This window comes from Mirounga leonina, unplaced genomic scaffold, assembly GCF_011800145.1.
Source record: "Mirounga leonina isolate KUSES-001 unplaced genomic scaffold, KU_Mleo_1.0 Mir_460, whole genome shotgun sequence".
NCBI classification, from domain to species: Eukaryota; Metazoa; Chordata; class Mammalia; order Carnivora; family Phocidae; genus Mirounga; species Mirounga leonina.
The window spans coordinates 95,104-112,386 of NW_023270765.1; the positions used below are offsets into that span (position 1 = coordinate 95,104).

The following is a 17,283-nucleotide window of genomic DNA, read 5'->3' on the forward strand; positions in this document are numbered from 1 at the left end:
CCGGGGCGGGGACATGGGATAGGGAGTCAGAGTTGGGGTGCAGGTGCTGCTGCCCGGTGTGGCGGTGACCCAAGGATGGTACCTGGGGGATTGAGGAGCAAGGCAGGTGCTGGGGGAAGATGAAGGGTTCTGTGAATAAGCATGGCTGGAGGCCTGCTGTAGGGCAGTTTGCCCAGAGGCATACTTGTCAATAAGTATTTGTTGAACAGGTGACTCTAAAAGGAAATGGAGGAAATGAGTGAACAAGACAAAGGAGGCGGAGATAGTATTTTGAGAAATCAGAAGAGATGAAAATAGAGAAATGAGTAGCATTTTTGCAAAAACAGGTTAAGTTGCTTTCAAAGGGAGCAGGTGTATTGGGCTTAATAGCTCCTGGGTTAAGGGCCTTTCAAATAAGGTTAGCAGAGATGACCTATTCCCTAGCATCCTGGCATCCCTGCTATTATTTGAAGATGCCAGGGCATAGGTGGACCGGAATTGGGGAGCGAAGGGCTTGAGGATGAGAGAGGGGTCTGGAAGAAGAAAGGGAGGTCAAGGATTAGGTATTGGGGACTGAGAAAATAATGCTCAAGTATTAAGACCTCCAAGGGTAATTGATTTGGGGAGGAAGACGGAGAAACAGCGAGGATTATCATTTCCTTTGAAGATTTGCTGGGACCTTCCCTAGGTTAGGAATTGTGTCTTCTCTGTATACTAGCAGTTACGGAGAACATCCGACTCCCCAGGGACTCCTCGAGGTCAAAGCCCTGTTGTGTTCTGTCCTCTCCCAGCACTCAGCTCCTCTGCTGCCATGTCTGTGACTGATTGAACTGGGGCCCTGGGAGGGAGTGGGAAAGGTCAGCCGCAGGGGACTAGATAGGTATGCCCGTGCGTCTCCACCTTCCAGGAGAACCGGAGCCTGACCATCAAGCTTCGGAAACGGAAGCCAGAGAAAAAGGTAGAATGGACGAGTGACACTGTGGACAACGAACACATGGGCCGCCGCTCATCAAAATGTGAGTGATTGTTGGCCACCAGCAGCGCCAGCGCTCTGGCTCCCCGCTGCCTGCAGTCCTGCCCCTGGCCTCAGGGAGACCAGGTTCAAGTAGAGGGAGCAAGGTGGGGATATGCCGAGGCCTGAAGGCGACAGGTGTCAGAATGGGGAGAAGTGGAGCTTTGAATTCCTGGCGGAAAGGACAGGGGTTTGGGTGCCTGAGCCCCAGGGGGTGGGCCTGGGGAATCTGGGTCCTGGAAGGGAGAAGGAGCCCATGGTGGAGGTAGTTGTTACTGAGATCCAGTGGGAGTAGAACTGTCTGTACACCCTAACTTTTGCTCCTTTTTTACCGGGCTCCTCCCTCCAAATCTAGGCTGCTGTATTTACGAGAAACCTCGGGCCTTTGGCGAGAGCTCCACGGAGAGTGATGAGGAGGAAGAGGAGGGCTGTGGTCATACACACTGTGTACGGGGCCACCGCAAAGGACGGCGTCGTGCAACCCCAGGACCGAGCCCCACCACCCCTCCCCAGCCTCCTGACCCCTCCCAGCCCCCTCCAGGGCCAATGCAGCACTAAATTCCTCTCCCCCACCATTCCTGTGTCTGTCTGGCCCTGAATGTATTCATGTGGCTACCTGGGGACTAAACCCATGGTTTGATCCCTCCTCCAGTCCCCTCCTCCCCTCTCCTCTGCCTGATGGAGGGAAGAGGGAGATGAGGATAGACAGAGATCCTGGAATTCTGACTTGCTGCTATTCCAGAACCCAGACTTCTGGGTTCCCCCAGCCCTCATTTCTCCTTCCAGTACTCATCCTCTATTCTCCAGGGATCCAGACATCTTGGTCCCAGTCTTTCCCCCGTGTTCTCACTGCCAAACTGCCTGTCCTGGGATCCAGTTATCTTGGCCCCTTGCATTCTCTCCTTGAGTCCCAAACACTTAAGTTGGGTTTTCAGCAGCCCCAGCTTTCACTGCCAGGGTCCCAGTCGGATTTGGGGCAGTCTTGCCCCAGCTATGCTTGTTAATCCTGGCTTCGAGCTCTTCCAGTAATGTATTTATATAATCCGAACTCCTAGTCCTTGCCTGTGGGATGTGAGGCCTGTGGGAGACCTCAGGGCTCCCAGGGGGCTCCCAGCCCTTCCCCTCTCCTGCCCTCCCCTCCCCCACTCATGTCCTCCAGAGGAGTTGGGAGAGAGGTCTTTGCTTTCTCACCGTTAATGGGAAATAGAAAAGGAAATAGTCATGGCCTCTCCTCACCATATGATACAGGATTTCCAACAAAGCCAGCTTGAAGACTGGTCACTTAGAGCCAACTATCTCCTCCGTCTTCTGGCCTCAGAGACAGATCCAGCATAGTGCCAGGGCCCTGGGTGAGGAAGGAAAAGAGGGAGCAAAGAGATGGGGGTGTGTCCCCTATAGTACTCATACCCCTTCCTTCCTAGGCTTTGATGTGTCTGCCAGCCCAGATGTCCAGCTCTCAGCCCGCCCCACTCCTTACTGGGATCTTGACATCATTTTCTAGGCCTCTTGCCATGCACAGTTGCAGAGATGAGTCAAATCCATACCACCACTGAGATCTCATTTATTGCCACAGATGCACAAAATAAATAACCCAGCATCACAAAATGTGTTAAATATGGGCCCATTTATACATACGGAGAAAGATGTGAAGCTATATACAAGGATAAGCTTGGGGTGTCTGGGCCATTCCCAGGTCGGGGAGAGAGCACCAGTGGTTCCTTACAGGGGGAATCTTCAGGAGGTTCCAAAGGCGGAAAGGCTATGAGCACAGAAAGCAGGCAGCACGGAGTAGAGCTGCCTGCCCCCTTCCCCAAAAGGACAGTAAGCCTCCTAGAGGGCCCTGGGACCCAGGCAGTCTTGAAGAGAAAGCTCAGATTGGCCAGGGCAGGGAAGCCCGAGCCTTAGAACTGTGGAGAAGGGCTGGGCCCTTCCTGGAGACCAGGAGAAGAGGCAAGAGCGGGAAGGGAGGCCGTGGATACGGATCCTGGTGGAGCGCTCCGGTCTGGACTAGTGGAAGGTGGGAGGGGAGAGATGAGGCGGGGGGGCACCGAACGTGGAGCCGCGTCCGGGAGGGAGGGGCGGGCATGGACTCGGCTTCGGGTGTGGACGCGGACACCGAGGCCAGGTGGAGGGGTGCACACGCTTCTCCTGCGTGAGCGCTTCGCTCCTGGCGGTGGGGTGGGACTCAGCCTTCGGTGGGCACGATACGGAGCGGGGCGCGGGCGTCGCGCGTGCAGAGCAGCGGGAAGATACGCTCCCGCAGGGGCCCGGGCGCCTGGAAGGCGAAGAGCAGGTCCAGCGAGCGGCCGTCGTAAAAGGCCACGCGGCCCCGTTCCCAGTCCAAGTCCACACGGATGCGGCGCGGCGGGGGCCCGGCGCCGCCCAGCGGGGTGGGCTCGGGAGCCGTGAGGGCCCACAGGCGGCCGCCGCGGCCCTCCACGGCCCACACGGCCCCCGCGGGGCACAGCCCCACGCGGCCCTTGCGGCGCACCGACTCCCCGGCCGCACCCACGGCGTAGCGGCTCTCGCCGTGGTCCTCGTCCTCCCCAGAGCAGTCTGGGCCGGAGGCGGCCTCGGCGGTCTCCACCTCCCAGCAGTGCCGGCCGGCCCCAAAGCCCTGTGCGCCCAGCACCGCCGGGAGATGATCGAAGCGCGCGGGGCCGTCGGGGGGCGCGGGTGTCCCTGGGGGGGCCAGTCGGACACTGCGGCGGTCCGCCGAGATGAGCAGGCGGCGGTGCGCGGTGCCGGGGTCCAGGGTCAGGTCGGCTGCACGGGGAAAGGCAGGAGAGAAGCGCTTGAGGGGCTTTCCGAGTCAGAGGCGGGAGGAGACTGACAGCGCGCAGCGGAGGGCCCTCAAGAGGCCTCAGCGCAGCTGCAAAGGCGGCCGTAGGCCCGAGTGGGGGAAGGCGTAGAAAGGGGCGGCTTGGGCAACACTCACTGCACTGATGCGCCGCTTGTGTGGAGCTGGATTTGGACGAGGACCGTGCTGACCCTGGGCAGGGGACGCAGTGCAGAGGGCAAGAGAGAGCTTGGTGTGTGGGTCGGGAGAAGAGTTTAGCCAGTCCAACTTGCAGGGAGGAGTGAGGACTGATACTTCCCTCTGCTGTATCACGTGGGGCATGGAGCTGGGTCAGCCGGATAGGGAAGGTGGCTCAGAAGAGACGCACTGATAGGAAAGACACTGGGACCCCAAGGGGAGGTGGGAGTGGACTGGCTGGTTGCTTTGGGAGGCTGGGGCAGAGGAGGAGAAGGACCGTGGTGAGAGCCAAAGGGACCAGAAGTGTTCGTGTGTGGTTTGCTTTTGAGGAGAGATTTCTGGATTGGGGCTGCTAGAAGCAATCTGGGCCTGGTGGGATGGTGGGCGACCAAGACCGTGGAGCACCTTTGGCAGTTTTTTGTTTTTTTAAGATTTTATGTTTAAGTCATCTCTACACCCAGCGTGGGGCTTGAACTCACAACCCTGAGATCAAGAGTCGCAGGCTCCGCAGACAGAGCCAGCCAGGCGCCCCTCTGGCGGTTTAAAGAATGTAGGGGGCAGCTCTGGTAGTGGGTGGGGCGGGAACTCCGCAGGAGCTGCAGAGAGATGCGGGTCTTCTGGAGAGGGGTAATGCCACGAGGGAGAAGCAGTTGACCCCCAAGGGTCTGTTTGTGAGAGTATGATGCTGGAATACGGGGAACTGAGGACAGACATTGTTATGGGTCGAACTGTGTTCCCCCCAGAAAGGGAATGTTGCTGTTTCCCAGAACCTCAGAATGTGAACTTTGTTGGAAATGGAGTCTTTACAGAGGTAATTAAGTTAAAATGAGGTCATTACGGCAGGCCCTAGTCCAATATGACTAGAGTCTTTATAAAAAGAGGAAATTTGGACCCAGAGACAAATAAGTACCAGGGGAAACCATGTGAAGACACAGGGAGAAGGCCATCTTTGGGCCACGGAACCCCTGAGGTTCCCAGACGCTAGAAGAGAGGCAGGGAGCAGATTCACCCAAACAGCCTTAGAAGGAAGCAATCCCACCAACTTCTTGCAGAACTGTGAGACAGTTTGTGTTAAGCCACTCAGTATGTGGTGCTGTGTTCCAGGAGCCCCAGGACACTGAATGCAGACATCAGAAAAGACTTGAGCATGTTTAAGAGAGAAAAGGGAGCAGGCCTGAGACAGACTGTTACTCGGTGGGGTCCCTTCTGCCCTCCTTACCCGTCAGTCTGTGGAGCATGTTTTTGACCACTGGATAGTCTTCGGGGAGAGCATCGTCTGAGTTAGATGACTTGGGTGGTGGGGCATCAGGTCTAGACAGATGAGGGAGAAGGGTCAGGAAATCAGGAGACACTCTCTGCCCTCTGATGCCCCCACCCCTACCCCACTCACATCTCTGGAGCAGGAAACCTGTCCGTGAGTGGGGACAAAGCTGTGAGCCCATGGAGAAGGTGATGGATGCGGTGGCCGGTAGTGGAAAGGAAGGGACGGTAAAATGGAACTCACCTTCTCCAAGTCTTCCTTATATCCTGGGATGGGCAGAAGAAAACATGGATGTGAGCCCTGGGCTTTGTACTCAGGAGCTCTCCCCCTCTTCTCCTTCCCCAGGTAGCTGGGTCTCTGTTGGTGAGCTCCCCATCACCTCTCAGAGTGATCTCGATCACCTCTTTGTCCCCTTTCATGGCCCGAACATCTTGTCCATTATCATCCACTGCCCTCCTTCCCTTCCCCTTCCCCAGCCTCGTCCAGGTCTTGTTTCTGCCCCCCTTAGCTTCCAGTCCTTACCTTTCCCTGCTGCCTCTCCCAGCCTCATTCTGTCTCTTTCAGTGGTCCCCTGTCCTTGTCTACCTTCCTGAGGGTGTCCTTCTCCATCCATCACACAGACCAAACACCCAGAGCCCCGGGGCGAAGAGTTGGTATATAAAAGCCTTCTAACAAAGCTGCTTCCCCTGTTGCCATAAAAGCCCCGTGGCGTTTATTGGGCCCTTTGCTTTGTATCTGTCACGCTGGCCAAGGAGGCAGCCGGACTTGGATGTGTCCGGGGAGGTCCTGGTGGATCTGCAGGGTACCATGGGAACCAGGAGAAGCCCTGGATGCCCCCCTCCAAATACCAGGGTCCCCTGCCCCCATCACTATCCCTTGGGGATGACTGAAGCAGGCCAGCGTGGTGGTGAAGGGAAGAGAGGAAAGGCAATTTGCCTAATTATGCCAATTACACCTGGACTAATTAGGTCTGTGTAGACTTCAAAGTGTGGAAGCAAGACCCGAGACCGGCTAGGCTGCTGGGGGAGAAGCCAGTCAGGAATCTGGGACGCCTGGAGGCCGGGCAAGGGAATGGAGCTGGTTGATGGCCAAGGAGTCGGGGCCAAAAGTGGCGCAGGGGGGCGGCGTGCGGGGTGGGATGCGGGGCGGGAGCCAGAGGTCCCAGCGGCGGGTGGACCTGGCCTGCACCCGTCGCCGCCCCCGCCGGGGGCCCTGGGAGGAGCCGAGGACAGCAATAACAAATAGTGCCCAGCGCGGCTCGGGCGGGAGCCCGGGGCTCACCCCTCGACGCTCCCGGGGCGTTTGGATTTGCTTTTCCTCCCTTGCGCCCTCCTCTGACAGCCCCTCCTTCCCCGCCCCTGCACTCCAGCTGGTTCTCGCCCTGCCCTAGGCTGGTTCTGACCCCCGCCGTCCTCGCAGGCCTCGGCCGGCCCGCGCCCACCCGTACTCCCTCCCGGTCCCCAACTTCCCAGCACGCAGCTCCCGCGCTCTGCCAAGGGGCTCCGGACGCCCTGCGTTCCGTCCAGCCCCCGACCCCTGGGTAAAGTGTGAACTCCTTCCCCTTGTCCTTCCTGGCACCTCTCGCGTCACTCCAGGGACTTGGGGTCAGCCCCCCGCCCCCTCGTCCTTTGCTTTGCTCAGAGCCATTCTTTGCCTAAACTTCCAGAAGGGCCCCGCCCCCCGGGAGCCCCTAGTCTCGCCCTTCACCAGCGGCAGCGGATCCGCGAAGCACGACCCGCCTTACCTCTCCGTGCGGGTCCAGGCAGCCCATGGTGGGGATGCGGCCCCCTCTGCGCTTCCCCGCGCGGGCTCCGGGCTCAGCCAGCTTCTCCCGCAGCTCCCGGCTGATGCGCACCTCCACCGCCAGCCGCACGTTGGACCTCAGGCTGCGGCGGGGGCACGGCTGGCCGCAGCAGGGGCAGGCGGTGGGGGGCGCCTGGGCGCCGGCGGCCGGCGGGGCGCCCCAGCAGCGGGCCAGGCACGCGCGGCAGAAGCTGTGCTCGCACGCCAGCAGCACCGGGTCCTCGAAGGGGCCCCCGCATAGCGGGCACGTCGCCAGCCGTTCCAGACGCTCCACCAGCCCCGGGCCCAGCTCGGGCGCCTCCATGCGGAGCGCGCGTCCGGGCGCCGACCCTTCCGCGACCCCCGCGGCCCCCTGCCAGCGCGCGCTCCGCGAACCACGCCTGCTGCTAGCCGAGTGGAGGGTCCTCTCTCCGCCCGGCGCGTGAACTTTCGGCGCCGTCCGGACGCCCTCCCTCCCTTCCGCCAGTCTCGGTGTCCGCGGCGCTCCCCGCCGCGCTCGGGCTTTATAGGGCGGAGGAGGCCCCCGCGGCTTGTAAACATCAGGCCTTGCGTAACACCCCGTCTGGTTCTCCGGCTTCCCGGGGAAGGTTTGGGGGAGGAGGGCGAGAGGAAAGGACTTCTGGGTCCTCGAGGCGAGGGCGTGGTCAGGAGGGGGCGCTCCTGGGACAAGGCAGCACCCCGTGGGGGAGGAAAGCGCGCCCCCCCGCCGTCATCCCTCTAGGGCCCGAATCTCCCCTCCCCCTGGGCCCGTGCTGTGCCGGTGGGCACGGTGCCCAGGCTCGCTTTTGGCATGGGTGCCCGCATCGCCAGGGTGTGAGTCATTCCAGGTGGCCGGCACACCTACATCTGGGGCCTGGGGGCGGAAGCAGGGATCCTGGTTCCTGTGGCTTTGCAGGCCTCTGAGTGTTGGTGTGTGCTGTCATTCCAGGACTCTCTCCTTTCCGTCTTCCTGCCTTACCTATTAAGGGCTTAAGAGCAGTCTGAAGCGGGCGCCTGGGAGGCTCAGGTCATGATCCTGGAGTCCCGGGATCGAGTCCCACATCGGGCTCCTTGCTCAGCAGGGGGTCTGCTTCTCCCTCTGACCCTCCCCCCTCTCATGTGCTCTCTCTCTTTCTCTCCCAAATTAAAAAAAAAAAAATCTTTAAAAAAAAAGAACACTCTGAAGCTTTGGGGTAAGGGGCGGGGAGCAGGCACCCACACCCCTGCCTCTGGCTGGCTCCCAGCTCCTAGTCCTCTCTTCCTATGTCTCTCTAGTTCTTTCTCTCCATTTTTCCCAGTGTGTGTTTTCATTTCCACGTTTCTCTCTCTCCTTCTTTGGGAGGTACCCAGAGGTTATCTATTTCAAATTTCTTGGCCAACAGCGGCGCAGAGTCCGTACTACCAAGCTCCCACAGCAAGCAAATAACCAGAATAACCCAGATCTGATATGTGCCCTTGCTGGGACTCTGCCCTCTGCCTCTTTTATTTCAGGTGCTTTCTCAATGTTTTCCTCTCCCCTCACCTTCATCTCTCCCCTCCCCCTAGTTCCTCTGCCCTCTCACGCTAGGCCTTTCTGTCTGGATACCCCGGAGGGTTTGTGAATAAGTAAACATCCAGAGGTCCACAACTGTGGTCGCATACGCTGTGGAACACACACGCATGTTCGTCCGCCCGTGTGCACATTCCCCACAGCGCACAAACTTACGGACAGAGGCACTCACACTATGCTGACGTCACAGATATGCCCAAGTACTCTCGTGCACACTGAGCATCACCGGGACGGACAGCCAGTATTGCTCAGGGACAGATGGACAGACCCAAAGAAAACACGCAAAGAGACAGTCTGTCCTTAGTTTTATCGTCAGTAAGAACAACAGCTGTGAGTCTTTATGGAGCATGGAGATAAAATAAAGATCAGACACCCTTCAGGCGTCCTTGGCCTTCCCTCCACCCCATACTTGCTGGGGAGACATTCAGACTTGACACCCTGATAAACCTACACAGATAAACCCAGGTATTCTTATGCTCATAAAACCCACAACTACCCAAGCAAAAGATGACAAACGTGACCAAAACCGTGTTTTGCAAACGGCTTTCACGTTGTGGTAGGTCGAGTACTGATCCCCCAAAGATGTCCACGTCTTAATTCCTGGAACCTTTTCATGGCAGAGTCATGAAGTGTGCAGATGGGATTCAGGTTGCTAATCAGTTGAGTTTAAAATAGGGAGATTATTCCAGATTATGCATGTGGGTCCAGTGTAATCACAAGCACCCTTAAAGGGGAGGACGGCAGTAGGGAGAAGCATGGAAAGTACTTAGCCTAAATGTTGGCTTGGAGGACGGAGGGAGGGACTGCGAGCACAGGGACTGGGTGGTCTCCAGAAGCTGGAGGAGGAAGGCAGTGCATTCCAGGAGGGACCCAGGCCTGCTGACGTCTCGACTTCAGCGCCAGTGGGACCCATCTTGGACCTCTACATTCAAACATAAGTCTGTGATCATGCTGTAGCAGCAAACAGCAAAGGAATGCGCGTGCTTTCCCTTTTCCCTCCACCTCTGATCCTTCGGGATTGTTTTTGCTCCATCCGCTTGTTGTGTTTTCTGGATTTCCCTGGTCCATTTTCTTTAGTTTCTCTTCCTTTGGATTGCTTCATTTTCTTGGTTCTGTCCCCACCTCAAAGCCTGAAAGACGTTGGGTCCTTTCTGGATCTGGGCCTGGAGAATTGGGGAAGGCCTCTGAGTGTCTGCAGATACGCTCATTGTCAGCCATCCACGGGCCTTGTCCGTGGTTCCTGTTCTGGGTTGTGCAGTAGAATCACCTGGGGAAGTTTTCAAGGACACACCTCAGATCAATTAAACAGAATGTCTGGGGATGGGTGAGGCAACAGGTGTTTTAAAAGCTTTCCAGGTGATTCCAGTGTTCACCCCGGGGCAGGTAGACCTGCCCTCCCCATTTCACTGGGCTCACTGCAGGGCCTTCTGTTTTTTGTTCCTTGAGCAAACAAAGGCCGATCTCGCTGCCAGGTCTTTGCACTTGCTGCTGATTCTGCTGGGGCCCCTCTTGCTCCAGAGCTGGACGTGACTGTGTCCATCTCGTCATTCAGGGCTCAACCCAGACGGAACGTATTCAACAGAGAAAGTCTTTCAGCACTGTATCTCCAGGAGTTTTCCCCAAAGGCACTCACTATCTCTCTACCCAGATGTATTGTCTTTGTGGATTTTCTCACCATCTGAAATGATCTATTTCTATGTTTTGAGCTGTTTCTATCCACCAGAAGGTAGTTTTATGGGACCAGGAACCTGGTTTTCATGTTGCTTTCCCTGAATCTGGAACAGTGCCTGGCACACGGCAGGTCTCAATAAACATATACCCGGTCGTTGGATTGCCCATCACCACTTGGGCAAAGAGAGGCTCTTCTGACAGACTCTGCTTAGACCTGAATGCACACAGGATTCTTACCCTTCTCAGTCAGCAGTCCTTCCCCACTGGCAGAGGCCAGCATGGCGCTGGGGATGCTCGTGTGTGATGAGACACGGCCTTCAGCCTGGCTCGGGCTCCTGGTCTGGTTGTCCCCTTCCTGCTACAGACGTGTCAAGGCTTCCGCTCAGCCTTATGCTGTGCTTACTGTGAGCTCACACCTGGTGGTTCTGGAACATCGAGTACAGGGCAAGCACTGGGGGACGGACACTGCTGGAAATGTCTCGCTTCCCAGGGCCTTCTCCCTCCCTCGCCAGAATCCCTAACACCTCTGCCCCGATCCTGTCATCCCCATTTGGGGCTCATTCTGTCCCCAGACAGCTGGGTGGGTGGAGGTGCCCGTTGGTGTGCGTTGGCTCGGCTTGCCGCTGACCGCGACTGGATCCCGCCTCTCCGTTCACTCCACATGGATAGAGGTGCCTCCCACCACCTGTCCCCACCCCTTCCCGCTGCCCCCAGGGTGTCTCCTTGGGGTGCTGTGCAAAGTACCTACCCATGCACAGACTGGGGCGTGCTGGAGGTGGGGCCTCGGCCCATCGCTGGTCTCTTTCCTTCTCTTCCTGCTTCTTCCTACTTTTGTTTACTCTTCAGTCTGTCTCTCCTCCATTTCAGTGACATTCCCGTCCTTTCAAAGAGTCCACAAGTCTTCAGGAGCCTTTGAGGGGGAGAGGTAGGTACAAAGAGGTGTTTGGGAGACTGGGGGACAAGGCAGTCATGGTCTTTGCCCTTCGGGAGTGTGACAAGGCACATACAGAATGCACCATGGCTGAATTAGGGAGTGTGATAATGCGCACAGGTGTACCCATCATCCCCTGAGGTCTGTCATTACTGCATTGTAAAGGTGCACCGTGTGCAGAAGAGTGGGTTGTGGATTATGGTGACAGACTGGAGAATGAGTGCGAATGATTTCAGGAAGGCTTCCTGGAGGAGGTGACTTGTAAGTGAAGTGGGAAAGAAATGGAAAAGCCGGAACAAAAAATATGAAGCACCTTTGGGGAGAAAACTGGACGTGGGAAAAGAACGCTTGGGGGTAAGAAGCGTTAAGTGAAGGAGACCTGATTCTTTCCTGGTTCCCACTCCCCATGCCCATTCCCAAAGATTGTCTTCTGTGGGTACACCTGTTTGGGACATTGGCGGGCAGCCTTCCTAGGAACTGCTCCAGGTGCTCCAGGGAGGGCAGCTTCCCCAGAGGACAGAGATTCGACCAGATTCACCAACCTGTCCTATGCTCAGGCACACGGCCCAGGTTATAGGGACCAACCTTCTCGGCTGGCCCTCCAACAGCCGTTTCACCAGAGGGCTCTGGAAGTCGCGGGGTGAGGGCTGTGCTTGGCTCACACCAGTGGTCCGAGGCGGAGCTGGGGCTGAAGGTCAGATCTACTGCCTCCAGACTCTGCTCTTTCCCCAAAACATTGCTTCCTCTCTTCTGAGACTTTACTTTCTCTGTTCTGTCCTCCTGGGAATGGCCTTCCTCCCTCTCCCTTCAAGTGTTGCTCCTCCTTCAGCTAATCCCGGATGCTCATTTGCTCTCTATCCTTCCTACCACCGCCCCCAGCAGTTCCTCTAGGAGCCGTGTTTGTGCAGCCCTTCAGCTCCTGCTCGGCACCCACTTGCTGAGGGCCTCCTATGTGTCTAGCACTGTGGTAGGAGTTAGGGTGACTAAGCCAGCCATAGTCCCTCATCCTCTAGCAAATAATCCTTGCCCCGTGTGACTAGACTAGGTAAGAGCCTGCCCAGAAGGAAGGAATGCACACCCTCCTCAGAAACAGTGGGATTTCCAAGATTTGACTCAACTCTTGTTAGTTTTGTGGCTACAGAGTGGGAACACGTATACTATGTCAAAGACTTGTTTTAATGATCAAAGGAGATCGTTTATATGCATTTATTCAGCAGATATTTATGAGGCCCCTACTATGTGCTGGATACTATGTTGGGAGCCGAGGACTCCGGAGAGGAGGAAGCAGACAGGAATTTGCCCTCGTGGGAATCACCCTGTACTGGGGAGATGGAGACATAAGATGGGAAATGTATGGCAGGTACCGTGGGCATCCTGAAGCTGGAGCACTCGGTAGGTTGGTCAGGATGACAATGGCAGCACGTAACACCTGAGCAAGGATTGAAGAAGGCGAAGTGGTCCAGACTGAAGGAAAGGCAGGGTGAGATTTGGCATGAAGGCCTGGCATCTGGAGCCGAGTGAGGGGGCACCGGGAGCCGTGGGAAGTGGAGTGGGCAGGGTCGGCAGGGTCTGCAGGGTCCCGAGGACTCTGGTTCCAGGGCAGTGGGCCTGCCGTGGGATGCAGGCGGCAAGAAGAGGCGGGCTGCCGGCTGCAGGATCATCAGCTGAAGGTGTGCGGCCTGCCGGGCTGGCTGTGGGACGTTAGCAGAGCAGGGGCTCCAGGGGCAGAGGGCGAGGCGGGGGGCGGGTCTGGGGGGGGAAGGAGGGGCCTGGCCAACATCCTGTAGCTCAGGGAACTGTGCAGCCCCAGCTGAGCCTGGGACATTGTGAGTAAGGGGGCACCAGCAAGAACTGTTCGTGCTTATGTGGCGACTGCTCATCTTCAGAGCCTCGTAGTTTATCTTCTACGTTTCACTAACCACTCCCAAACAGTGTGTAACCAGTGACAGGGAAGAAACTGGGCCCTGGCTTGCTTGCCCAGGTCAGAGGCTGCAGGGGCAGAGTCGGGGCGGGACGCCAGCCCCTTGTCCCCCCTCCCCCCGGCACCGCAGTGGAGCCCCAACTCCCCTCAGGGCCGCCGAGACACAAAGAGAGTCGGGGGCAGGGACTGTTAGTCAGAGAAACTGAGGCAGGAACATGAAAGGAAGCTGGGGCAGAGCAGGGAGCCCATGAGGGACGCACAGCAGAGAGTGACCTAGAAAAGCCTACTGAGCTGGAAGTGAGCTGAGAGGGGCCCACGTGCTTCTCAGACGTCCTTCCTCCCTCCCTTCCTCCTCCCCGGTGACCTGTCGCCCAGACATCACTGGCATGCTGTTGGTCTGCCAATTAGCTGGGGAGCTTCTCCCTCTGACTCCCTCCCGAGGCTGGTGGCCCTCCCACAGCCCTCCGCCCGGTCCTGCCCGCCCACCCGCGTGTCTGGGAGGGCAGCTGGCCCCTCCCTGTGCGGAGCATGGCCTCGCGCTCCTTCTGACCGCCATCTCTGAGCACCTGCGTGAGCATCCTTGAAACCAGGGCTGGGGGAGGTGCCGGACCACGCCCACGCCCCCCCCCCCCCCCCCCCCCGGCTGCGGAGCGGTGGGGGGGGGGGGGGGGGGGGGGGGGGTGATGCAGAGAAGTGGACACTGACGAGGACGCAGGGGAGGACAGGGCCCACCGCGTTAGATGGAGGGACGCTGGCACACCTGCCCCTGGGACCGCTGGGCATCCCGGGTGGGAGGATTGGGAAAAGATGGTGTCAGAGTGAGTTTGCAGGGGGGTGAGAATGCTTGCCACATTTTAAAAGAGATTTTATTTATTTATTTGAGAGAGAGAGCGCAGGAGCAGGGGCAAGAGGGAGAAGGAGAAACCCATTCCCCGCTGAGCAGGGAGCCCGATGTGGGGCTCGATCCCGGGACCCTGAGATCATGACCTGAGCCGAAGGCAGAGGCTTAACGACTGAGCCACCCAGACGCCTCAATACTTGTTACATTTTTTGAGCACCTGCATACATTTTAATTTCTTTCATCCCTGTGAAGTAGATATCTTCACCCCCTTTTTACAGAGTAAGAAACTGAGGCCCAGAGAGGTGAAGGGACGAGCCCCAGATCATGAATGTTCTGCTTTCTCTCTTAGGCCACAGCTGCAGCTGCTTCTGTAGGTAACACATGAAGTGGAAGAGAGATTCAATTTTTAGGAAGTTAAGGTTTTATCCAACAGACGTGCATGGGGCGGGTTTTATGTGCCAGGCAGTGTGCTGAGCTCCTGACGGGGGTGACGGGAGCGCAGGGACGGCACAGGGACGGGCCCAGAGGGCGGAGTGCTCTGTTCTGGGGGAGGGCAGCTTTCATGGGAAGTGACAAGTCTGGTCTTGGAGGAAAGAGATATCTCCCCCGTGCATGGCAGGGCTTTGAGGTGAGAGCCAGAAAGCTGGTGCGTGGGAGAGCTCCGCGGGACGGGGACGGGGACACCGAGCGCGTCCTCTGCCGCGGGACGGGGGACGGGGACACCGAGCACGTCATCTACGGGGATGGGGGACGGGGACACCAAGCGCGTCATCTGCTGGACAGGGGACGGGGACACTGAGCGCATCCTCTACTGGGATGGGGACGGGGACACCGAACGTGTCGTGTACTGAGAACCTGCACAGCTGTAGTAAGGCTGAGCAGGGGTCTGTCCACCACAGTGTCCTGGGTGTTTCTCCATTATGTTGGAGTGATAGGAACTGAAGTGAATCAAACACACGTCCCCCCGGGTATTTCCATGTGCCAGGTGGCAAGCAAAGTGCTTTAACAGACATTATCGAATTTAGTTCACGTAGCAGTTAAAAAGAACGAAGAAGACCTACTTGGATTGACATGAGAACATCTCTAAGTGTTTAAAAGAAAAAGCAAGTGCAGAATTATTTTGTGCTGTGACTTGTGATCCGTATTAAAGAAACACATGCAGGGAGGGTTTCGTCAGAGGGAACAGGGATCTCGGAGCCCGGAAGGCCCAGGAGCAAGGTGCGTCTGCAGAGAGGCAGGCCGCTGGGCAGGCTGGGGAGCTCAGCAGGCTGGGGATCCCGGGTGTGGTGGGGCGGCAGGGTCCAGCCTGGAGCTGGAGCTGAGGGGAGCCTGGTGCCGTGGTGCAGATGCAGGAACTTCATGCCAAGTCTGCTCTGGGAGGCAGTGAGTCTCAGACAGTGTGTGAGTGGGAAGAAACACAGTCTGACTGAACCTGTTGCAGAGGTGGTCCTGGCTGCCGGGGCAGAGGGGACTGGAGGCAGAGGGAGCCTGTGGCGGCCGTGGGCAAGGAGAGGAGGAGGGAGGAAGTGTGGGAAACTGGTCTGCGGAGGAGTGGGCAGCAGATCTCCCCACGCTGATGGGAAAGAAAGGAACTCAGAATACAGGTTGTTTTTCAGGATTTGAATCAGTTATACACGCTCGTAGAACGTCAATTAGACGGGTTACTGAGAAAAACTAGCATCTCCATCCCCGTCTCCACGTCTTTGGGCGCTTGGCTGATTTGCTTGGTGGTATTTGCCTCCGTCTCTGGAAACAGCAGGGTTTTATTATTACTGCACGCTCTTTCAGTTGTAGGCATACCTGTTGATTGGCTTTTATAAGAAATACAGTTTTTCGGGGCGCCTGGGTGGCTCAGTCGTTAAGCATCTGCCTTCGGCTCAGGTCATGGTCCCAGGGTCCTGGGATCGAGCCCCGCATCGGGCTCCCCGCTCCCCGCTCGGCGGGAAGCCTGCCTCTCCCCCCTCCACTCCCCCTGCCTGTGCTCCTCTCTCACTGTGTCTCTCTCTGTCAAATAAATAAATAAAATCTTAAAAAAAAAAAATACAGCTTTTCTTTTGGTAACCACCAACCTCTCTTGGTCCACAAGCAGACCTCTTCACCACCCCCACCATCCTCATTTCATAGCTATTTCGTGAATACATATACACACACATTCACACACGTGTATTTGCACATGTACATAAATAGCTGTGTAAATGTCCTGAGGGATCACATCAAAGTAGGATTCCAGGGGACAGTGGCTGAAAGAGACCTTCGTTCTACCCTGTCTGGTTTAAATTCTTTACCAATGAATGTATATATTAATTACTTGTGCAGTAAAAAAACAGAAACAGAGAACTAATCCACAGGACAACAGTAAAAGGTAATTACCACTACCCACAGTTTACAGATGCAGAAACTGAAGCCCAGAGACTTAAGTAATTTGTTCGAGGTCTGCAAGGAAGCCCAACTGGCAAAACCCAGATTTAAACCGGCAGGAAGAGGAGGGATGAGTTCTGGGGCCAGAAGGCTGGCGTTGGGGGTGGGGTCAGGAACAAGGAACCAGATGGGAGGGAATCCTCTCTGGCAGAGAGGGATGATGCCGGCCGAGGGCAGGAGGATGGATTTGAAGGCAGAGGTAGGTGCTCTGCGGGTGGAGAAGGGCAATCGCGGACAGACAGAAGCCCTGGGCTGAGGAGGAAAGGTCACGGCCCCATGTCCTTAGAGAGCATCCCCAGGGAACTCAGGTGCCAGGCATCTGCAATGAGTCACTGGATCCCAGAAGCTGATGGCAGGGGTGAGGTCATCACCCCAAAAGGCAGGGAGCAGAGACAATAAGGCCCTTGGGGTCCAGGGAGCTGAACCTGTCTGGTCAGAGGCCATTGTCCCAAAACCAACAAAGAATTCGTATCTAATAGGTTTTCCTCAGGGCTCAAATGAGTAGCTCTGGGAGTCACTGGGAGGCTGTGATACCAGGAAGGGTGACAAAAACAGCCTGACAAGACAACAGGCTGCGAATTTCTGGGAGGACAGGGGCTGTCTGGGGAGCAGAAGCCGGGAAACAGGAGGTTGCAGCCAAGGCAGCGGGCTCCCCTAACCTGACTCAGCTTCACCAGTGCCCAGGGCCACCGCCCCTCCATGACTGTGGGGCTGGTGACCATGAGGGCCGAAAGCATGAGGCCCGGGCTTGAATGGCTGGGGTGGGGGTTGGATGCGGGAGATTAACTTGAAACTTGCTCTACTGGAAAAGGCTTTTACACTGAACTGGATTCTACACGCACACGCACACACGCACACGCCCCAGCCCCCTATTCGTCCTTTGCCCAGTTCTCCACTGAGAAGAACAGAAGGGCAGCCTCTGACGCTCAGAAGCTGGCCTG

The 17,283-nt window shown here is 57.2% G+C and overlaps 2 protein-coding genes across 3 annotated transcripts in view; one reads left to right on the top strand and one right to left on the bottom strand.

Moving 5' to 3' along the window:
* PPP1R11 (protein phosphatase 1 regulatory inhibitor subunit 11) overlaps positions 1 to 2,596 on the top strand; it is a 3,064-nt gene extending 468 nt beyond the window's left edge. For both annotated transcript variants that reach the window (XM_034989062.1, XM_034989063.1), the window contains exons 2-3: positions 887 to 995; positions 1,347 to 2,596. In XM_034989062.1, the coding sequence (XP_034844953.1) occupies positions 887 to 995; positions 1,347 to 1,549 (312 nt within the window). In that variant the 3' untranslated portion in view covers positions 1,550 to 2,596. The remainder of the gene's footprint in view (positions 1 to 886; positions 996 to 1,346) is intronic.
* RNF39 (ring finger protein 39) lies at positions 2,538 to 7,700 on the bottom strand. Its single transcript, XM_034989061.1, has 4 exons — positions 6,974 to 7,700; positions 5,473 to 5,495; positions 5,188 to 5,279; positions 2,538 to 3,757 (listed from the first exon to the last, which is right to left on the bottom strand). Exons 1-4 carry the CDS (start codon positions 7,334 to 7,336, stop codon positions 3,177 to 3,179), a joined length of 1,059 nt encoding a protein of 352 aa, XP_034844952.1. The 5' UTR covers positions 7,337 to 7,700; the 3' UTR covers positions 2,538 to 3,176.
* Between the last annotated feature and the right edge of the window lie 9,583 nt (positions 7,701 to 17,283).

Excerpts from the sequence above, each read along its gene's own strand:
- RNF39 (XM_034989061.1), bottom strand. The coding sequence starts at position 7,336 with ATGGAGGCGCCCGAGCTGGGCCCGGGGCTGGTGGAGCGTCTGGAACGG. Across the intron at positions 5,496-6,973 it reads GCCTGGACCCGCACGGAGAG|GATATAAGGAAGACTTGGAG; the intron begins GTAAGGCGGGTC and ends TGCCCATCCCAG. Across the intron at positions 3,758-5,187 it reads CATGCTCCACAGACTGACGG|CCGACCTGACCCTGGACCCC; the intron begins GTAAGGAGGGCA and ends TTCCCCGTGCAG.